At 37.7% G+C, this 24,764-nt stretch overlaps 1 protein-coding gene across 4 annotated transcripts in view; it reads right to left on the bottom strand.

The window, feature by feature from the left end:
- The window catches only part of ADGRB3 (adhesion G protein-coupled receptor B3), a 1,023,178-nt gene that overhangs the window by 390,069 nt on the left and 608,345 nt on the right, over positions 1-24,764 (bottom strand). For all 4 annotated transcript variants that reach the window (XM_040349908.1, XM_040349906.1, XM_040349909.1 and 1 more), the window contains 2 exons: positions 18,646-18,792; positions 16,703-16,778 (listed from right to left, as the gene is read on the bottom strand). In XM_040349908.1, coding sequence (XP_040205842.1) covers positions 16,703-16,778; positions 18,646-18,792 — 223 coding nt within the window. The remainder of the gene's footprint in view (positions 1-16,702; positions 16,779-18,645; positions 18,793-24,764) is intronic.

Below are 24,764 nucleotides of genomic sequence, written 5' to 3'. Positions count from 1 at the left end.
TAAATTTTGGTCAAAATGTATTCTTATACATTTACTTGGTGAAAATAATCCAAATAAGTGTTTATTATTTAGTCTGTAGGAAAGTTATAGTCCGCAAACTATGGTATATACAGTATACCTGAAAATTGATCAATCCTGATACACTAACACCCTATCTCATTTATTGAGGCCCAAAAACACCAGGACAGTACAAATACCCCCAAATGACCCCTTTTTGGAAAGTAGACAGTCAAAAGTACTTAGAGGCCCAATAATTTACAGAGACTCCCTATCTTTTCCATGCATATGCTGCCTGTCACAATTTTTTGGGGAAATACGATTTTTTTTACACACTGTCACGAGTGCAGTGTTATTTTATAACTAGTGTGGCGGGGACACTGACTGGCGAAAGTATGTAAAAAAAAACTAAAATATTTTAATATTTTCTTCTTTTTTATTATTTTTTTTGTTATTTTTTTACATTTCACACACTGTGAACAGAGAAGCACATTGATACCATAATAAGGATTTTTTTTTTATTGTTACACATTATTATTTCTTATATCAGTGAATTTCATTGGTATAAGCAACGGTTTTTACTGAATAAAACGGATTCATTCAGTGTATTTTGTTGTGATAAGCTGTGATTGGTCAGATGAGGTTGGCCCTCTCTGTACCATGTGATCACTGTGACCAATCACAGCTAGCAACACAATTGTATACAATGGATGGCATGAATGGAATGGAAGCCAAATGAGGTGAAACAAATGTCAATGTAAAAAAAAAGAGAGACAAATAATTTAGCACACTAAATTAATCAACAAATCTCCTAAATATTAACATTGTTAAATGATCAACATAAAACACCCATACATAATGAAAAGTGTCCATATGGCAATTCCCAAAAATGTATACATGCTCCAACATATCCAAATCAATATCATAATACAGTCCAAATTTAAGTGATGAAAAGATAGTGAAACAAAATCTCGTTGATTCATCAAAATATTTCATCAAAGTGATGTGTGCCAATTCCACTCCTTTAAGAATAAAGCTCACCAGATGCTGTTACCATTCACTTTCGTGTTTGAATTAATAAAGACACTCTCCACATGTTGGGACAGAGCTTCCAATAGTGTAAAAACACCTTAAGGTAATCGGTTTATTAAAAGTAATGTACTTACATCATAAAAAATTCAAAATCGCCTTGTTAAAATTCTAAACATGCCAGGTGACTCAGTGTTGTGATCTCCTTATAGCTTCCTTCGTACACATTGATTCACTCTCTCAGCATTGCCATGTAGCCCTGCTCCAATGCGTTTTGTCACTTCGGACTTCGTCACATGGGCGAAGTCCGAAGTGAGGAATTGCGTCAGCGTGTGGCTACACGGCAATGCTAAGATGGTGAATCCATGTGTACAAAGGAAGCTGGCATGTTTGGAATTTTGAATCTTCTATGATTCAGTCATTAGACCTAAAAATATATTACATCTACAGATATCTGCACATGTGTTCCTCACTAAACGCATGCAATAATACAAATTATTGGCATTCGAGTTGCTAAACAAAATGATCCTCTTGCACCTAAAATTTCTAGTTTGCTATCAGAAACAAGAACACATAAATACCATAAATAACCCCAAAGTGTCTAGTGATAATTAATAAATAATTAATAAATAATAAGTATTCAAGAAAGTAAACAATGAATAGATAATCAAAATTATAAATTAAATCAATATATTGGTGCTTGTAAAAATCCATAAAAGAGTCCATAAAGTTCATGAGTAGATGATCTGTGACATCAACAAATGATAAGATTCCACCCATGCTCAAATCCTAGAATCAGTGAGGTCCAATCTCTTCAGATATGGAAATAAACAAAAGTGATCTCCACCACCATATGACAAAATGGTCTGTTTACCAGAGCCCCATGGTCCCCTATTACAGAGGACCTGGGGAATCCTTTAGTAAATCTCAGATGGATGACAGTGGCACCAGGCACCCACAGCCTCGCTAATCAGCATACTCCATGATGTTAAATCAAATGGCAGTGATGTGGTATGTAAGGAAACAAATCGCCTCGATAGTGTAAAAACCTTTAGCGTAATTATTAAAAATATATAAACAAAATATTGCACTCACAATATACAGTTTACAAAAAAGCCTTAAGCCTGCTGCGCCGGCCGGACGTAAGCAGGCAGACCCGTCCGCCTTGAATTCCGAGCAGTGGTGGGTGGTGATGTCAGCACGCCACTCACTCCAGCTGAACTTTACTAAAAGCTTCCCCAGGTCCTCTGTAATCGGGGATAAGCAGACAATTTTGTCATATGGTGGTGGAGATCACTTTTGTTTCTTTCCATATCTGAAGAGATTGGACCTCACTGGTTCTAGGATTTGAGCATGGGTGGACTCTTATCATTTGTTGATGTCACAGATCATCTACTCATGAACTTTATGGACTCTTATGGATTTTTACAAGCACCAATATATTGATTTAATTTATAATTTTGATTATCTATTCATTGTTTACTTTCTTGAATACTTATTATTTTTTAATTATGTATTCATTATTACTAGGTACTTTGGGGTTATTTATGGTATTTATGTGTTTACTTTCATATTAACCATTTAATACCCATATATACTTTTCATATATAGGTGTAGCGTGACTCAAATTTTCTAATATACCGTATTTATCGTATAACACGCACCCTAACTTTAAGAGGAAGTTTCAGGAAAACAACTTTCCACAGCCCCCTGCGTATAACACGCAGGCACAGTTTACCCTCTATTTTCAGGGTCAAAAAGTGAGTGTTATACGCCAATACATACAGTACTTGTCCACTGTTTTTGATGTTTACAGAAGAGTTGCTGCTTCCATTTGAGCTGTAGGCAATTTTTGTGGGTTCACGAGATTGCTTCTTGATCTTAGCGCAGTTTCTTTTTTAATTTTTTTATCAGAAACAAGAGACAACATAAATGTACAAATCACATTAAGTACAATCTGTACCCTACCCCCCTCATTTGTGTATATATATATATATATATATATATATATATATATATATATATATATATATATATATGTCTTTTTGGTACCCTCTTTGCATTTTTTCATCTGGACTTCTGTTCTATGTTGCTGCAGCAAGGTACGTCATTTCCGCAATTGCATCCGGCCCTCCTCCTTCCCCCCGCTACCTTCTGGGACCTGTATGTGTCCCAGAAAATGACAGGACCATTCAGAAAGTGCCGCGTGGCTCATGCATGCGCAGTAGGAAACCAGCAGTGAATCCTGAATGAAGGCTTTCACTTACTTGCAATGCTAGCATCTGCACCTAAAGCCGATGAACAGATCGGCTTGGGGTGCCGACATCACAGGTTTCCTGGACAGGTAAGTGTCCTTATATTAAAAGTCAGCAGCTACAGTATTTTTTATTTTTTTCCCCCAGGCTGGAACTCTGCTTTAAGAGCAACAATCTCTAAAAAAAACAAAAAAAAACACATACACACACAAGTAATAAAGTAAGTAAAAGAGTAGGCATGGGACTTAGTTTTATGACCATTTCCACCTCTGTAAATTCTTACTAAATTCTTACTATTCTTACTACTTCCTCCCTTTCTATAGTCCATTTTTCATCCTATCTGACTAACTTGAGTTTTCATGTGTGAGTGTTTGTGTATGTGCGCATTTTTTCTTCAAAGATTGATGTTCTTAACATTTTGATAAAGGTTTGTGTATCAGTACCCTGGGACTGGAGAGAAGTGTTCATCCTAAAAGCTTATCCTACAAATGAAATTGTTGGTGCAAATAAAATAAAGTATCATACACAGTACTTAATTATTATTATTTATTTGTTTTGCAAGTCCTAAATACAGCTAGAATCCCATTTATGTAGCTCCTAAGTCTCATAATCCTAATATTGGGTTAAACAAAAAAGTACAGGATTTTTCATGCTTCTGATTTTCTGAGTTTTTAGTATGTCTTCAGAAATGTATATAAACTACAGATCCACTCTTCAGAATCATAAGAGAAGACACTTGACTTGCCCTCTGAGTTGCAATGGCCGCTGCGGAAGCCGTGGACTTTTTTTTCTAAGTCGGCTGCTGGCCTGGGGGCTGGGGCTGCTCTCAGTCTGTTCCAACTTATTCAATGCAATACATACAGACACATCCGTCCCCTTCTCCTCACCCCCTGCCTGCCTGTGTAAATGTATGTTGCACTTGCTATGTCTATGCCGATCCGGCCGGCACGGCGATGGCTGCTCCCACAGGTGCGTGTCGTGCAGGGGCCAAAATGAGAGAGAATACGCTGCCAGTGCCTGCCCTGGGCATATGATCGATTGCTGAAGAACCACAGGTAACAGCAGCTGTGCCAGTTAGGAGGAGAATATTATATATTGCAATTTGCTGCTTGTAAAGTTGGACAGCTGAGCTGAGCTATTGCTGGAAAAATATATGTGTGTGTAACAGTGTATGTTATATAATCTTCAGACTTCTTCATTTTTTATGGAACTGGAAGTTACTCAGTCTCTCACTCTCAGGCATTCCAGTCCATGATGCCCAGCAGCCCATATAAATATAGCCTAGAGATTAGAGAATATATGTCTTTTTGTATTGCAATGTATTGCAATACATCTGTGTTGCATATTTTGATCTTGATGAAAACAACCTGTACTGTACAGTATTGCATCAGGTTTCTCAAACCTTTGCATGCCTGTGCTTTATGTGATAATGACTAAGCCCCTCCCCTTCATGACATTGTCAAAAAGGGACCAAGCATTGATGACCTTAAAATGAGCCTCCCCTCTGAAAAAATTTCAGCGGACGCCCATGATTATATATATGCAAAGCAACATGATATGTCCCACTCCTGTCTTACTTTAGGCTCCCATAAGAGACTTTTGACTTGTAGAAGAAACATATTAAGTAATGCTGTATAGAATCTAACAAATACTTTCAACAGGATCTCTTTCAAAGCAAGTACAATGTAGGAGCAAACAAACATAACCTATTTTAAAATGGGATTTCCATGGTTTATGATTTATATTAATGCATACACACTTACTGTGGTTTATTTCACAATGCCTCTTACTGACCTGCAGAGGTGCTTCTTCATTACTTTTGTTAAAGTATCCAGCTTTGCTAAATTGGTTTCCTAGCCTGAACTGGATGTGAAATTAATATTTCATCACAGTGAATTGAAACATTCTTCTTCATGGGCTCATAATGGCAGGTCATGCAGCCAAACTCAGCTGTGGCTTCTTGGAGCAGAGGAATGGAACATTGCCTGAATTGATGGCGGATGTAAATTGTCAATGTTCAGCACACAGTATTTCTGCTGAAGTGCTTTTGAGACAAGATAAGGATTCTTTCTAGTGAATCAAAATCTTTTTCTTTTTATGTGAAGAGTACACTATATGTTTTTGTGTGTTTCATTTTAAATAACTGGGATTTATGATCTTCTGTCTTAGGCACAAGATCAAGTACACAAGTACAAGTTCAGTACACATTAATGCCGCATACACACGATCGGTCAAACCGATGAGAACGGTCTGATGGACCGTTTTCATCGGTTAACCGATGAAGCTGACTGATGGTCAGTCGTGCCTACACACCACCGGTTAAAAAAACGATTGTGTCAGAACGCGGTGACGTAAAACACAACGACGTGCTGAAAAAAATGAAGTTCAATGCTTCCATGCATGCATCGACTTGATTCTGAGCATGCCTGGATTTTTAACCGATGGAGGTGCCTACAAACGATCGGTTTTGTTCTATCGGTTAGGTATCCATCGGTTAAATTTAAACAAGATTGTTTTTTATAACCTATGGATAAATAACCGATAAATAACCGATGGGGCCCATCAGACCGTTCTCATCGGTTTGACCGATCGTGTGTACGCGACATAAATCACGTTAGGTTAGCAGACCTGTGCATTCAAGTGTACTATAAGACTAAAACTGTTTTTTTCAGTTACAGTGGGGATAATGAGAACCCCAGGCAGGTTTTTACCGATATTGTGATCCCCTGGTAAATTTCTCCTCACTTACTGTCCCAATGACAATGGTTTTATGAGACAGCAAGTAAGGAAAATAAGCATCAGGGACACAGAGAGCAATAGAAAAGTTGGCAGACGTTCTAGCTTTACCTACTTTTCTAATAAAACTATTTTAGCTTTGACTGTGTTGCTGTAAGAGACTTTCCTTCACTTCTTGTCTGGTAAAACGATTGTCATCGGGACAAAGGGTGAGGAGAAATATCTTTGCACAGTCCCAAATAGTAACAAACACCCAATGTTGGTTGTGATCCTCCACCCTCTGTCTAAATCCAAATTAATACATTTAAAAGTTTGGGTTGGACATACACTAAAACTAATTATTGAACAATGTTTTAGGTCAATGTGTTTAGAGACATACTCTTTAGAACTCATACCTGTTATGGTGGCAACTATCTAAGAAAATTGTTCCCTCTTTCTTCTTGTTCCATCCCCATAGCAGTAAACCTCCCCAACAGGACACAACATAGGCAAGGAAAAAATAAATTCACAGGGCTTTAATCCCTATATCCAAAAACAAAACAAAAAAAAAAAACCTATACTTAAGCCCTGTACACACAGGCCAGAATCTCGTCAGGAAAAAAACGTTGTTTTTCCTGCCGAGATTCTTGGCAAGAATCTCTTGCCGGCCAAGTGTACTCCATTCAAAAGGACCGCGGTTCTCTTGAAAGGCAACAATGCAGTGACGTCATTAAGTATGACAAACATGTGCTCGTCACATTCGATGCAGTCACCGCCATCTTGCTGCACCCTACACTGCCCTTGGAAGCTACCGCGCATCATTTTGAGCATGCGCGGGTTTCCACGCCTCGTACACACGCACGGTTTACGTGGCAAGAAAGCTCTACCAGCAGTTTTCTTGCTGGTTCTTGCCGAGAAAACTGAGCATGTGTACCAGGTTTCACACTTTATACTTCAGCTTCTTGATCCAGACATTACATAGAAGACCATTTAGCTTACATCAACAACATGGACATCAACTCAAAATAGGAAGACTTGTTTTCTTATAAGGAACATCTAGAAATGTTAACTCTGCCTCAACAGCATGATACAAAAAATCTGTTTTATTCTTTAAAAAAAAAGCAATGCACTTGCTGTGCACAAGGAATGCTTGAGTGTCTTGAGCCACATCGTTTTTTTTTAATCTAGGGCAGTACATCTAAGACCTGTGACTGCTGGTACTGAGTGATATTGTGTGAAATTTGGTCATGCCTTTATGGTTCTCACTGTCCTTGGTGTAGAGAAAACTGGAATACAGGGATCTTCCTATTTCATTAATTCTGTGAATGAATGCTTCATCTACCTCTTCTGCAACTTTTTGAATACTTAAAAGGACTACTCTGACTTGAGGACTGTGTCCACACAGTTCACAAAGTACAGAAGAAGGGATGATAAGTCAGTAGTAAAGGAAAGATAATCTACAGGGATCAATACATTTATGAGAGAGAAACAAAAAACATTTATCCTTGGGGTGACTACAGCCAAGTGGCCCTTTCATAAGAGGGACATATTTCAGCAGGTTGAAGAAAGAATGTCAAAGTGGCACATTGATTGGTTGGCATGGTAAAAGGAAGATGTTCCTAAAGGCCTATTTGCCTCCTCTATCATTGTATGGATATTATTTCATTTGCTGTTCTGCTGCTTTACATCCTTTACATTCTGCAGCTTCTCCTACTATCTGCTTTCTCACTATGGAGCTTAATGGGCAGCACAGTGGCTAAGTGGTTAACACGTTTGCCTGGCAGCAATAGGGTCACTGGTTAGAATTCAACCACTGTACTACCTGCCTGGAGTTTTCATGTTCTCCCTGTGTGGATTTTCTCTGGATATCCACACTCCAAAGACATACAGGTAGTTTTTTTTCGTCTCGTGTCTTAATTGTCCCTAGTATGTGTATGTATGAATGCGAGTTAGGGATCTTAGTATGTAAACTCCTTGAGGGCATGGAATGTATAATAAATATAAAGAACTGTGTAAGTTGATGGCCCCATATCTGTAAAAAATACGATATGACGATCATTAGTGCTGATGCTATAGATTGACCATGACTATTGATATGCTTTAATAGCTGCCTAATCAGCCTTTGAATGTGTTTTATGATCGGTGACTTATATAAACCATCAACAGTCATAGGTGAATTCTTTAAGATTTTGATTCAATGTTTGTAGAGGGGTTGTGCCCTTTTTGGAAACTGTAGAGGTGATTTTCTTTTGGATAGAGCTATATATACAGTTAGTAGACAGATCCCTGCACTTATTTTTAAGTCATAATATGGCAATTGAAGCCTTAATTACTATTAAACGGATCAGGGAGACCGAGAGCTGAGAACCTGAGAATACCTGTACTAAGTGCCTGAGTACGGGTATGTGATAGAGAAGAGTGCAGCTGTGGCTCAGATCTACTGAAGGTTACCTACTGAAAGATGAAGGAATTTAAATGTATCCTTTTTTTGGATTGTTTGTATAAAAGATAATTTATTGAATTTTCTACAATAAAATACTTTTATTATTTTGTAAATTGCCCTCTATGGTTCTTTATAATAACATGCTTTTTCAGTGGGTTCCTTAAAAGCTCTGAATATTTTTTTGTGATATAGTGTTGGTTACATGATCTGCACCATTATTTTTGGTGTGTCAGTGAATTTTTTACTCTTCTTTTTGGACATTTTTGTGGTTTCCCTAAAGGCCATGGTTTATTGTGAGAGACCTATTTACATCTTCCATCATCAGATTCATGTGTAGCTCATTCAGTGATTGAAAACTCAAAGACCCAAAGAAGTGAATAATGAAAGTCTTTCCTTTGAAAGACACTGTGATTATAGATTTGAATGGGGAGCAGATATCTATATATTGTCCACTATGAGTCACTAACTGTGGGTCCATCTCTGATTATTGTCTGAGTGGTTAGGTATTTCCACTCAAGACTACCAGTCCAATGTGTTTTAGTAATAATGGCGCAAGGGGCAAAAGTTATTCTGCTCTCAGTCTATTTCTCCCCTGCTGGTGATTAGACCTCTGTCCTCTTCTTTTGGCCTTTTTGGCAAGACATAAATTAAGGGCCTCTTTCAAGCTATTTTTAAAGAAATTAAAAGTCAGTGTTTTGCTACTAGATTTGTTTACTGGATTACAATGACTAATTGGTTATCTTTATTACAGAAGAGGTTGGATAATAATTTAAAATAGTAAAAAATGTATTATTTTTAAAAGAATTACAGCATTGTGTTGCTTTCTTTAACATTACAGGACCAAATTTGCTGTATAAAGCCATGTTAATAATGGTTACATAAAAAGCAAGCAAGGTATTTTTAAAGTCTCCACTCTGCCACTTAGTGGATACAGGAGATACTAAAAATGAAAATGTTTTCAATGCTGAAGAGAGAGAGAGAGAAATTACTATACAACTGAACATGAACAATAAAGAAATTGTATGTTGTGTAATTTGGTGTATATTTTCAGTGCAAAGAAAAAAAGAAGAATATTTTTTTATGGTTTCTTAAACAAATATATTATTATGGTATTTTGTGGTGCATTATTGCATAGGTTTTCAGAAACTACGTACTATCAAGCAACATGGGAAATGCATATTGGGCTGTAAAGTCAGTTCAGTAGCCTCTGGGAAGCTTATGTTAGGGGAGAATTTTTTAGGTTTCTTGCAGCGAGAATCTAAAATGATAAATGTATTTTGTCATCATAAAATATTTATACTAGATAAGAACCAATAAGTTTGTAAAATGGGATAAATCAACAGGTGCACTGGAACAGGGGTAATGAAAATGTATTCCTGATTTATGCATCATCATCACAGTGACACGTCAACACTATAAATTGCCTTAAATAGATTTCTTAAAAAAAAATAGCAATACATATGCTGTGGGAATACCAATATATGCCTGCTTCTTGCAGGAAACATACCTTTGGTCCTGTCACAGCCAAAATTCTTAAGGTACCCACAAATAACCAAATGTTGTTTTCCTAACTTTAGTTATATTTGTGAGTAGCAGCAGACACCCCTGACTGTTGGGTTGTTTTTTATTAAGTCAATTACAGTTTTTGCTTTTCTTTTTTTTTTTCATAAAGATTTTGTTGAGAGAAAAAATATTTTAACAGACAACTTCAAAACATTGACAGAAATAATAATAAAACATAGAGACCAAGGGGCCCCGGTAAAACATGAGATACAGTAACATATGACATAATCTTAATGAGGCCCAAACAACACTTCCAACAAGTATAATGGCGTCATCAGCCTAAATAAAAAGGAAACTATGTGCCCAACTATCACATAAGACTCAAGCTAGGATGGGTATACTTCAGTGTTTCTAGATTCTCCAACCCACTCACAATGTCTTGGTGTTGATTATTGGTACAACTTCATTTTCTAGTTGTCTCTGCAGTCCAGAGACTGCCATTAGATGGTTTGATAAAGGGGCAGTCTTTGTTGCCCTAAAACACATAGCCTTACCGCCACGCCACCCATGTCCTCCTCTTGGAACTTGCGAGTCTTGGAACACTGCCACCTTGCTGCTCCAGCTATAGTCCTGGGTTATTCCCGGACATCAGCTCTTCCATCCCAGCCTTTTTTTACATATGACAAGATGACATATGATACTTTGTATCATACATGGAAGTACAAATATTCCACTGCATCACTGCATATTGTAATCCTCAGAAACAAAAGCCACATAATTGTAATGTTTTTAGTGTGCCTCCACCAGAAATACATTTTCTAGTATTCCTGCTTTACTTCTCCAAGTGTATACTGCGGTTAGTAACATTGCAAGAGGATTGCTATTGCCTCAAAGTCGAGAACATGTTTGCATGCTTCCTGTTTGTGACTTTTTTTGTAAAAACATTAAGAAAGTACTCAAAAAAATATTCAGCACTGACAAAAAGATATAGTGGTTGACTCACTGCTGCTGGGGAATTGTGTATGGAGGACCAAGTGCAGAAGCATATAAGGAAGGTAAAGCTTAGTCATTTTATGGATGTCATGCAACATGAGTAGGTGGAAGAGGTGATGCTGTTGATGCTGCAACTTAGGTGGGAAGCAGATAGCCTGGGCAGTGTATGATCTTGGTTGAGTAGGGTTTCAATGTAGAGAAGACAATGATACAGCTGTGGCAAATCACTCAAAAAGATGGCAAGAACAATTATTTTTATGAAGTTTGAGTATGAACGCTCTCTCCTATCTCCACTACATTTACCGACAATAACTTTTACTGCCTTTGCTTTTTTGATCTCTGGTAAAAGCAGCAGTTCAAGTAGCAAGTAGCAAGAGCAGAGACAACCCTATAAGGAACTTTGGTGTCTCAGAAAGGCATATAATGAACCTTGGTGTCTCAAAAAGGCATAATCAGCATTTGGAAAAGATCAATCATTAGATCAATATATACTTATCCTCTGTCCAAAAAAAATCCTCATTTATGACCTTTATGTTTACTGAATATGTAAATTGAATCCACACCCTGGGTTTTTGCAGTATTTTACCTAGATGTTTGCTCACCTGTCTTTATGGGTTCTGGCCCAAAACATCCTCAGCTATGTTCAAATCCTTATAAACCTCATATGCAAAAAATGTATTTGAATTTATTTTGTCAGAATGAAAAAGTTTTGGATACATTGGGGGTTATTTACAAAAGGGGAATCCACGTTGCACTACAAGTGCAAACTACAAGTGCAAAGTGCACTTGAAATTGCACTGAAAGTGCACTTGGAAGTGCAGTCACTGTAAATCTGAGGGGTAGATCTGAAATGAGGGGAAGCTCTGCTGATTTTATTATCCAATCATGTGCAAGCTAAAATTACGATCTACAGCGACTGCACTTCCCAGTGTACTTGCAGTGCAATTTCAAGTGCACTTTGCACTTGTAGTTTGCACTTGTAGTGCAAAGTGGATTTGCCTTTAGTAAATAACCCCCATTGTGTTGTTTGTGCCATCTGCCTACTAGGGATGAGTTTTGGGTAGAGCATAGGCATTAGGAAAATGTAATTCACTCCCAGTTCACCACCATAACAACCAACTACCAATAATGATTTTCCTGGCAAAAGGCAAGGTTTCCAGCAGCCAGTCAGTGTGCTACATGGTGTGCAACAACAAATTAGTGCTACACTACTGTGTATTGCAGTGTGTTGAGGTACATATTTCCACATATCTTTTATATATATGATCCATTCTGATTGTTTTTGATCTAGACGGATGGGACCCACCTGTGGGGTTACACCCTCAGATGCTGGGATAAAGAGAGATTATTTTCTCAAACTATCACACTAAGCATGTCAGTCTGATGAAGAGCAGGGATGTTTGAACCTGTACAGTAGCTGCTTTTGCTGTTTGCCACATGTCTACATGATTTGAGGATTGAAGTAAAATCGTTTGCAATTATGTGTCCCTTTGTTGTTTCTATATATATATAGAAGTCTGTTTCTGTGTTTACAAGTGACAGCTCTGCACTCTGTATGTAATGCAATCCTGGTATTTAATGCCCCTTTAAAACCTTACTGTTTTCATGAAATTTGACTAAACACACCAACTATTTAATGTGATTTGGAGGATGTGTGTAGGGGAGGGGTTTTGTGGGGCCGTGGTTAAGTTCCAGCACCTATTGTTTGAGAAAAAAAGCCATATATATATATATATATATATATATATATGGCTTTTTTCTCAAACAATAGGTGCTGGAACTTAACCACGGCCCCACAAAACCCCTCCCCTACACACACCCTCCAAATCACATTAAATAGTTGGTGTGTTTAGTCAAATTTCATGAAAACAGTAAGGTTTTAAAGGGGCATTAAATACCAGGATTACATTACATACAGAGTGCAGAGCTGTCACTTGTAAACACAGAAACAGACTTCTGTGTTTACAAGTAATTGTGGTGAGCAGGCACCAAAGGGTCTGGAGCCAGAGGTGGTGTAACTGAGTTCCACCAAGTTCCCCCTGAAAAAAAGCCCTGTAATATATATATATATATATATATATATATATATATATATATATATATATATATATATATATATAGACATAGGTATCTATAGACAATAGACATAGATATCGATATATAGTACATACACACACACACACACACATATATATATATATATATATATATATATATATATATATATATATATAGTTTATTTACAAAAGCTGGAGAATGCAAAATCAGGCTCACTTCTGCATAGAAACCAAACAGCTTCCAGGTTTTATTGCCAAAGCTTAATTGAACAAGCTGAGGTTAGAAGCTGATTGGCTGCCATGCACAGCTGCATTGGGTTCTGAGTGCACCAATTTTAGTAAATCTACCCCTATATCTATATCTATAGATATATACAGTATCTCACAAAAGTGAGTACCCTGCAAGTGTTCACCTGGCAGAAATGCAACAGCAACACAAGATGCATGCCAACTGCCAGATATGTGATACGCCCCCATACAATGGAATTCAATGTTGGCCATGCTGCAGCAGCTGCACTATCTGCAGTTGCCATCAATGAGTAACTGTAAGAATATGGGATAAGAGCAGGCTCTGCAGGGATAGGGTTCTTTTTAGGACAGTAGTTCCTGATTCAGGATGCATGCAATCACTTCAGGTCCAATTCTTCTAGATACTCTCCAGTATGACTCCTCTGAAGATTCTCTCTCCTAATAGCCACCTTCTTGTTTCATATTCTTTGAAGTTACTCCCTCTGGGTACTAATTTTTCTATTTTTATTTGTGGAGATGCTCCCTATGGGTAGCCATCTTCCATTGTAAATACCTTGAACCTTTATCTTAGAGACACCCCCTCTGGACAGCCACTTCTGATACTTTAGCCCCTAGCCCCTAGCAAAGGCCAGCCTCCAAAAAGAAAATACCTTCTCACTAAAGCATCCTCTCCAGTCAAAAGCCCAAGGAAGGACAACGACTCATCTAGAAAGTTGCTCCAAAATATTTAACTATTTCCCCCCAACTCACATAATTGAAGTCCCTCAGTAATTGTTTAAGGCATATAAATATTCATAAATCAAGATTTTTTTATTTCTCACTCTAACTACTGAAGACAACTCAACAGCAACAGACAGTAATGCATGTAAGCCTGAGCTTAGGAAAGAAAAACTTACATGCACTGAAAATATAAACAAAACTCAGGCTGCTTAATGCCTAGCTGCAAACAACACAAAATTTAGCTAGGGACACCCCAGTTTAGGGCTGGGTCCCTAAATGTCCCTAAACAACTAACTTTTTCTACTACCATAGCACCACTATGACAATAAACACATTGCAGGATCCTCATCAGTAAAACAGTAACAATTTATTAGCAACAAAAAAAGCACACTTACATCATAAGTTCTTGTCAGCCAGCATGGAACCTGGATAAGGGCACCGCAGGGCTGTACAGTAAACTTCAACAGTGTAAAGGCTTGTTGATCACAAAGCTGTCAGTGTGGATTGGCATAATTACATGCCTCTCCCTGCCAGCTCACACAGCCTAGATTTGACAGCTGTCAGCAAGTCCTGCTGGTATTCGGTGTTCTACACTAAGATGCCTGCCTCGTGGAATGTGGGGGGCAGTGTCAGAAAGGGGGTGTTAACGCGTTTCAGAGGGTTTTTCCTCCTTTGTTAAAAGGTTTTTACCGATTATGCCAATCCACACTGACAGCTTTGTGATCCACAAGCCTTTACACTGCTGATGTTTGCTGTAAAGACCTGTGGTGCCCTTATCCAGGTTAACTGTGCTAACTGTCAAGAAATTATGATGTAAGTGTGCTACTTTTTTGTTGCTAATAAATTGTTACTGTTTTACTGATGAGGATCCCAAGCTGCTATTTGTTTGTTGTTTGAGCTCCTGTGATCTTCCCAGATTGGTTTTGGCAAGCTGCAGGACCTCTGGCATATGAAATTGTCTGTGATCTACAATACCTATCCCTTGGGGAAACTGGACATTGTAGTGTGCAAAATTGGTTGTGTATTTTCTCTTACAATAAATGCATTAGTGGTGATAGCCATCCTTTTCTTCAACTTGCTATTCCTGTGGTTGCATTTGTCAGTTACGGTTATGTACATTTATTAAAGTGGATGTAAACCCACTCTCATCATTTCCAAACTACTGCCATAGTGCTGATCTATAAGGATATACATGCCTCCTGCATGTATCTTTACCTGTCAAATACTTAACCCCTAATGTTAACCCCTTCCCTGCCAGTGTCATTTTATAGCACTGATCACTGTAATAATGTCATTGGCCCTCAAAAAGTGTCATTTGGGGTTAGATTTGTCTGCCACAATGTCACAGTCCTGATATTACTAGTAAAAATGCTATAAAAATTAAATAAAAGTCCCTAAATCTATCCTATAGTTTGTAGATGTGATAACTTTTGTGAAAACCAATCAATATACGCCGATTGCATTTTTTTACTAAAAATATGTAGAAGAATATATATCAGCCTAAACTGATGAACCTAAACTTTATTTTTTATATGTTTTTGGCGATATGTATTATAGTAAAAATATATATATATATTTTATTCAAAATTGTTTATTTATAAAAAAAAATGCAGAGGTGATCAAATACTCCCAAAAGAAAGCTCTATTTGTGGGAAAAAAATATGTCAATTTTGTTTGGGTACAGTGCCCCCCAAATGTGAAATTGTCAGTTAAGGCGACGCAGTGCCATGTCGTAAAAAATGGCCTGGTCATTAAGGGGGCAAATCCTTCCTGGGCTGAAGTAGTTACATTTTGCCAGTAGGGTTATGCCGCATACACACGATCGGAAATTCCGACAACAAAACCATGTTTTTTTTCCAAGGGAATCTTGGCTCAAACTTGTCTTGCATACACACGGTCACACAAATGTTGTCTGAAATTCCAAACGTCAAGAATGTGGTGGTGTACAACAATACGACGAGCCGAGAAAAATTAAGTTCAATGATTCCGAGCATGCATAGGATTTTTGAGCGTCAGAATTGAATACAGACAATCGGAATTTCCGACAAGAACTTTTGCCATCGGAAAAATTTGAGAACCAGCTCTCAAATTTTTGCTGCCAACAAGAAAATGTCCGATGGGGCATATGCGCGGTCGGAATTTCCGACCAAAAGCTCACATTGAACATTTCTTGTCGGAAATTCTGATTGTGCGTACATGGCATTAGAATGAAGATTTGAGCTAGGGTAAGGATAGCTGGGTTAGGAAATTATAACAATTAAGACAAAACTTCCAAGCATGTTAGATCAGTATGTATAGTCTGCAAAGGGTGTACCGATGTATTTGAAAGTTAGTGATTCAATTAAAATATATTATCTTCCTATTAACAATCAATATACAAGCAAATGTATTTGGAAACATACAACAAATGTATAAACTCAAATGAAATGTCTGTGCTGCCTTTTACGTACAGCTAGCAGCACAAAGCAGATTAATGCACGGTACAGTATTATAATGTTTGCCACCCAGTGGCCATTAATAGTATAGTCATTTAAAAGATACATTCTCTTTCACTTGTACACTTGGCAGATAAAGGCTTACTTAATAAGGCTAACAGCAAGGTGCATATTGTGCAAACCTGAAATACAGCTTTTAAATAGCGAGGAACAGTAAGCAAGCTGAAGATTGACAATGAAGAGAATAAAATAAACATGTATATAGAAATCTATAATTCGTAATATATTGTAAACAGTAAGACTCACCGTAACGTAGGTAAAAATAACCCTAAATTTTTGTAGAACACAGCTCCAAGTACATACACTGTGGATTCATCCAGGTCTGGAATAAAACAGCAGACATTAACTGTTAACAATGTTATTTTGATTACATATTTAGATTTGCTTAATTCTTGATCTTCAGTGTTACATTTTAACAATATGAAACCTATCATTTATAAAGCTTTATTTCTTTGTTTATAAAATTAGCTCATATTGAACTGTCTGATGACTGTCAGACAACCTGTGTTCTCCAGGGGTGTTTCCTAACTTTATTAAAGTAATTCTGTCATGATAGAAACATATCCCTCATATAATGCCTTATGCCCCGTACACACGAGCGGTTTTCCCATCTGAAAAAAACCTGATGGTTTTCCCAACGGAATTCCTCTCAAGCCTGCCTTGCATACACACGGTCACACAAAGGTTTGCAGAACTTTTGACTGCCAAGAATGCGGTGATGTACAACACTACGATGAGCCAAGAAAATTAAGTTCAATGCTTCTGAGCATGCGTGGACTTGATTCTGAGCATGCACTTTTTTACCCGCTGTTAAAGCATACAAACAAACAGTTTTCCCGCTAGGATTTTTTCCTGATGGGAAAAAAGAGATCCTGCTCTCTTTTTTTCCTGGCAGTTTTCCTGTGGGAAAAAGTCAGATGGAGCATACACATGGTCGGGATTCCCGACGAAAAGCTCTCATCACAGTTTTTCCTACGGGAGCCCCCTGTACAATGATGGCCAGTGTTTTCCCTATGCAATAATGGTCAGTGTGCCATTTTGTACAGTGGTAGTTAGTGGTCCCCTAAACACAGGTGCTCACTGTGCCTCCTAAAATACTGGTTATCAGTGTGCCCCTGTACAATGGTGCTCAGGGTATCCCTGTAGGGGGGTGGGGGTCAGTGTTCCCAAGGCCGCACTTTTACCATGTTTGTGCAAATTTAAATATTTTAATCAAATTGGTGGAGAATTAAGAATCTACATGTACTATTTACCTACACAGTGATTGTGATTTCAGTGTACCTTGAAACTCTGCCACTTGATCCTCTGCATGGTCCCATTGCATATTTGGGATGATGTAATGCCTACCTCTCCTCTATGAGATTCAATATCAAAATGTTATCTTTAAAATCATCACTGGAAGCCACATTAGCAAGTTCTCTTGGTCTACAGTTGTATTCATAATGCTTCCACTAGTACCTGGTAGGACAATCCTGTTACATGCAATCCTGTTACATGCATGTAACCACTTATCTTCCTTAATAAATATCAGAAGAGTGAGTTTATTCTTACTAAGAAAATTCTCACTCTTATGATGGTTAACAAAGAAACCAATATTAAAAGTGGAGAGTAAAATCACTATATTCAATACACTTTTAAGATCTCAGGGCTTCTTAATACCACATTTCCACACCTTTATTCCACGTACACACAACCGTTTTTCATGATGAGAAAACATTTTTTTTTTAATTGGTCATTAAAAACGGTCGTGTGTAAGCTCCAGAGCATTTTTCTCGTTGAGAAAAATGGCCATTAAAAGTTTAGAACATGCTCTATTTTTGCTCGTCGTTTTTTACAACATCGTTTTTCTCATCGTGAAAAGCAGTCGTGTGTACGCTTTAACGACGGGGGGGAAACACGCATGCTCAGAAACAAGTTATGAGACGGGAAATTAGCATAATCAGCCCAAAGGGTGGCGCCATTCGAATTGGAACTTCCCCTTTATAGTGCTGTCATACGTGTTGTACGTCACTGCGCTTTGCTCGAGCAAAGCGTGGTGTATGCAAGGCAGGCTTGAGAGGAATCACGTCGAGAAAAACTATGCGGCTTTAGAAACACTGTCCTTTACCTACTGTATGTAATAAAGATTTGCATAAACCACAATTACAGTTTTTCCAAATCATGTAAAATATAAAAAAAAAAAATTATACCTGATGGCATTGGAGTAAAGATGTTTTTTGGTATCACCACCTTGTCTTCAGAGTTTCTTGCCCAGTCCACCATTCCTTTTCTGCCCCTCATAGGGAAGGTGATATCCGTTAGCACAGAAGACGCTGGGAGCTTTTGAATACTGGCCACTGACAAGAGAAAACAGTATATTAAACATAGTTTTATTCACTTAAAATATCACTCAGTATATTATTTTAAGCTTAAATGCTACCCGTGAGCACATCGATAAGGCATGTTTGTATCTTTACAACATTTAAAAAGGCTTATTTCCCCACAAATAAAATAAATAGTTTAAATATTCAATGCTTCTTCTGGTAATCTATTTAAATATCCTGGTTTATGTGAGTATGTCACATACACTTGTGCGAGGCAGTTAACTATGGTCATAAAAAGCTTAGGGTTATATGGAAGAAATAACAAGTAAAGGTTTTGCAGCACAGTTTCTTTAGATCCATATTTGAAATAATTTGAAGTGACATTACAAGGATGAAATTCTGTAAACTGCTCATGGAAACAAAACTGTTAGAATCTGGCTAATGAAGCATTGACAATGTGTGGGAAGCCCAACATACAATTATTGCAAATAAGTTTCTTAATCCAGAGTCCAGGACAAAAGGCTGGCCTGCTATGTATAGCTCTCTTGTGTCCTAGATTCCCCCAGATAGTCAAAGATTTTCACATTGGAAACATTTGATTTTTAAGTTATTTTATTCAAACACCTTATTTCTCTATGCTGTGCAGAAGCACATATGAATAAAGTCAATGTAACAAAGTGTGTCTCACACACACATTATACTATTAAAAAGCAAGTAGAATCTGTCACTTCCAAAATAAGTAGATATGAGAATCTGGACTAAGATCTTATTGTCCACCAGAACTGAACATGTTGGTTGTGCTTAATGAATTAACCTCGGCAGTTCAACTATAATGGGGGGCCCTACCAAAGAGTAAAGACCTCCTAAATCGAGGAATATAAACAAAATCCACAGAAAGAGTGCCAGACAGGCAACTTAAGAGTCCATAATTGTTTTTTTGTAGATTATATTTCTATTGTAGATAAAAATGTGACAGCAGCCCTTCATCAGAGCTCTAATGTAAAGGACAGTGCTGCAGAAAATGTACTGCCAGGGCTATATCATTCACAACTCTCTGAAGTCCACTTTAAGATCTGCTTAATTGAGAGTGCATTTCAGGTAGTATTTTCAATGACTTACAATGGATAATTAAAGAAATACTGAATCCTTACATTAGAAAGAGCCTACGTAGCTTAATAAATAAAATAAAGCTATGTTCAATTTAAATATATAATCAATGTCTAATCCTGTCCAGGCTAATTGGACTTTTCTTTGCACATAATAGGTAGATTGAGTAATTACTGCTTTACTTTATTCACTAAGCTAAGTGAACACTCACTAACCTTTTCTATTCCTTTAGTAAATCAACCTGAGAGACTTGCATTGTAAGAAGAAGCAATACAACACTGCTGTTATACTGCAAAGCAAGGAAAGATCCTGCATATGTAATAAGTAAATATAGTCATCCCCTTCTACTTTTAGAACTACAAACTGTACATCTAAACAACGTTTTGAGACTATAAATAAAATGTTGATTGGTTTATTTAGATCTAAACAATCACTATTGCAGATAAAAAAATGCATTGGTGCCTAGGTAATTAACTGGACACCAATTTATATAGCATGCTGCACATGAAAGCATGCTTTCATTTATTAAAATACAAGAATAATACAGTGCCTTGCGAAAGTATTCGGCCCCCTTGAACTCTGCGACCTTTTGCCACATTTCAGGCTTCAAACATAAAGATATAAAACTGTAATTTTTTTTGAAGAATCAACAACAAGTGGGACACAATCATGAAGTGGAACAACATTTATTGGATATTTCAAACTTTTTTAACAAATAAAAAACTGAAAAATTGGGCGTGCAAAATTATTCAGCCCCTTTACTTTCAGTGCAGCAAACTCTCTCCAGAAGTTCAATGAGGATCTCTGAATGATCCAATGTTGACCTAAATGACTAGTGATGATAAATAGAATCCACCTGTGTGTAACCAAGTCTCCGTATAAATGCACCTGCACTGTGATAGTCTCAGAGGTCCGTTTAAAGTGCAGAGAGCATCATGAAGAACATGGAACACACCAGGCAGGTCCAAGATACTGTTGTGGAGAAGTTTAAAGCCGGATTTGGATACAAAAAGATTTCCCAAGCTTTAAACATCCCAAGGAGCACTGTGCAAGCGATAATATTGAAATGGAAGGAGTATCAGACCACTGAAAATCTCCGAAGACCTGGTCGTCCCTCTAAACTTTCAGCTCATATAAGGAGAAGACCAATCAGAGATGCAGCCAAGAGGCCCATGATCACTCTGGATGAACTGCAGAGATCTACAGCTGAGGTGGGAGACTCTGTCCATAGGACAACAATCAGTCGTATACTGCACAAATCTGGCCTTTATGGAAGAGTGGCAAGAAGAAAGTCATTTCTTAAAGATATCCATAAAAAGTGTTGTTTAAAGTTTGCCACAAGCCACCTGGGAGACACACCAAACATGTGGAAGAAGGTGCTCTGGTCAGATGAAACCAAAATTGAACGTTTTGGCAACAATGCAAAACGTTATGTTTGGCGTAAAAGCAACACAGCTTATCACCCTTAACACACCATCCCCACTGTCAAACATGGTGGTGGCAGAATCATGGTTTGGGCCTGCTTTTCTTCAGCAGGGACAGGGAAGATGGTTAAAATTGATGGGAAGATGGATGGAGCCAAATACAGGACCATTCTGGAAGAAAACCTGATGGAGTCTGCAAAAGACCTGAGACTGGAATGGAGATTTGTCTTCCAACAAGACAATGATCCAAAACATAAAGCAAAATCTACAATGGAATGGTTCACAAATAAACATATCCAGGTGTTAGAATGGCCAAGTCAAAGTCCAGACCTGAATCCAATCGAGAATCTGTGGAAATAACTGAAAATTGCTGTTCACAAACACTCTCCATCCAACCTCACTGAGCTCGAGCTGTTTTGCAAGGAGGAATGGGCAAAAATTTCAGTCTCTCGATGTGCAAAACTGATAGAGACATACCCCAAGCGACTTACAGCTGTAATCGCAGCAAAAGGTGGCGCTACAAAGTATTAACTTAAGGGGGCTGGATAATTTTGCACGCCCAATTTTTCAGTTTTTTATTTGTTAAAAAAGTTTGAAATATCCAATAAATTTCGTTCCACTTCATGATTGTGTCCCACTTGTTGATTCTTCAAAAAAAATTATAGTTTTATATCTTTATGTTTGAAGCCTGAAATGTGGCAAAAGCTCGCAAAGTTCAAGGAGGTCGAATACTTTTGCAAGGCACTGTATTTAGTACATAATTTAAAGAAAACAAATTACATATATAGGTTAAAAAATTATAAATAAGCTGTAAAATATATATTCCATGCTCCGAAAATAAAAATGCAGCAAAAATCCAACATTTATAGCGGCAGCATATAAAACATATAAAGTATAAGGACCCCAACACAAAAAAGAGTCCATCAGGGAAGTACAATGGGGGTTTGATTTTGCCCCTCATCACCTTGCTGCTGATCATAATTTTTAGTGGGCTGGAGCAAGGTTAAAAAAAATACTGAGAAGTTGTGAGGACTGGCGTACAGATAAAATGGCTTTGGTTTTATAAATAGAACTAATCCAGCTGGCACTGCTGATGTGACACAAGCTAGTGTAAGTAGAGTTGATATCAGAACTTGATGCAGGAGAAAAGGGGTTAATGAGTAATGAAAAATAGCAATCAGAGAAGGCAATAAGGAAATTGGTACTAGTCTCTAGTAACATTGTAGCACATGCATTCATTGGAAAGATGACACCCAACAAATGCTTTCAAGAGCGCGGTCATATATGTAGGCTGTAGTATTCTGGACTAAAGGGGAAGGGGTGCAGCAAAGGAAACCATTCATTAACTAAAGGAATAAATAATATATAGAGAAATAGTCTTTTCAAGTGGTTTATGCTTTGTGAGTGACAGCAACTCAGTACAAGATACTTCCATACTTTGCATCTACTTTGTTCAGCATGTTATAATATGCAGTAGGGAATTATAATAAACACATCTGCACCTGTAATGACTGCTCACCCTTTCAAACAGTACTAAGCAGACGGGCCAATTCATACTTGGCACCATTATTTTAAACAATAATGGTGTTATATAATGACCATGAGCCAAAACTGAATACCAATGTTTGAAAACTCAAATCTGGCTTAAACATGAGCATCTTAATTAATCTTGTGGTATTTATTCAACTGTTTTTTTTTCAAGTTAAGCAAATAATAAACAATAAAACGTTTCAGCTTGCATGCACATCAAAGAGTATTTTTGCATGCCACTTATTTACTAAATAAATTACCCTTATCAATTTAATTAATACCCAATACTGCATTATACACCGTTATTTATAGCTAAAGTTACGTTTTATGAAATGAATTATTCCAGCCAGAGAAGCTGAACTAAATGCAATCACACTTTAAAAAAGCAATTGGCAGGTATAGGCATGCACACTACTGTTTGAGGTGAGGCATTGTTCTGAATTTTGTTCTGAAATAAAAAATCTTAGCAGAAATCAGCAGGGATGCCAAGGGTCAATGAGTGAACAGTTGTATGGTGCCAGCATAAATCATATTTATTTTATCTTCTTCCAGTACAATGTTTCGCAGTCGTGTACCATATATCTGTTCTATCTGTTATATCTACAAAGAAAACAGCAGCCAACCCAGCAAAGTGGACACGTTTTTAAAGTTTAATATAAGATCACTATCACAAAAAGGAAGACTATATTGACATTTACAGTAGGAATTGGTCAATGAATGTGTGTAGACCGTAAACCCTTGCCATACTGTCCACTTTGTGATTTTCTCTGATTTCCAATGTATGCTATACACAGCATCTCTGTCTTTTAAATATGCAATCATGTTGCCCTTTTCTGTAAATATCATAAAATGTATCAGGTAAGAAGGAACCATTGCATCTAAAGCCTAATCCAGCCATGCCATTTTTTTTTTTAGTTTTGAATAGAGTGGTGTAAGATAAAACTTCTGCCATGTTTCTTCCTTTGCCTGTGACCCCAAAGGAGATGTGAGGAGATCTTTCCTCACATTCTTTTCTTGCAACACCTATACTAGAAATAGAACACTGGGACAGGGCAGAGCAAAGACTAATAACAAAATGTTAGAAGTTCTAACCCTTCTTAATCCAACAAAAAATGGGTTTCCTGTCTCTGTTGGAGAGATTTTATTGGAGTTGGACTTTAATGAGGCTTTATCAAGGGACGTTTCACAGCTGTGGGGCAAGGGGCAGCACTGCTTGCACATGCACTGTGAGCAGCTAAGTGTGAAGCTGTGGGTAGTCGCAGCTGGCTGCCCACAGTTAAGATGCTGGCACCAGGGTCCAGCTTGGGTGAGCACAGCGCTGGTCCCTAGGCAGTTTTTGTAGCTGCTGACTTCTAATTTTCACATACCCGACTGAAGCTCCTCTTTAAGTACTGTTACTATTGCCTCTGCTGCTACTACTACTGGAACTACAATACAAATAACACTACTGTATATGGGATAACAACCACATTTCGTATGTATGCAGGATCTATTCTTACCCTTCTGTGGAAAGCTTTTAGATTCTGTTTCTAGAATCCATTTCTGAATGAAACTGGTGTGGATTCCACATGTAATTACTAAAGGGAGTGTTCTAGTTTTCAGTATAGAAAATGACCACCGATCCTTGCCAGATTGAACCTGCCATACAGGGTGTTAACTATCTGAAAATGCCTCTCATATGCCTCTTTGCCAGTTTAGCCTCAGTTCACAATGATGCAGTGTGAGTTGAATCCATTTTGCAGTGCAATTTCAAGGAGCAGCCATAGCATGAGTTGATGGAGTTCAGAAGCGATTCTAATGCGCTTTTGATGCACTTTGGATACAGTCAGCCAGTCTTAGGCCCCGTACACATGTCCGAGGAACTCGACGTGCCAAACACATCGAGTTCCTCGTCGAGTTCAGTGTTGAAGCCGCCGAGGATCTCGGCGGGCCGACTTTCCTCAT

The sequence above is a fragment of the Rana temporaria genome, chromosome 4 (assembly GCF_905171775.1).
Source record: "Rana temporaria chromosome 4, aRanTem1.1, whole genome shotgun sequence".
NCBI lineage: Eukaryota > Metazoa > Chordata > Amphibia > Anura > Ranidae > Rana > Rana temporaria.
The sequence above is the reverse complement of the archived record's forward strand: the minus strand, read 5'-3'. Positions and strand labels throughout refer to the sequence as shown.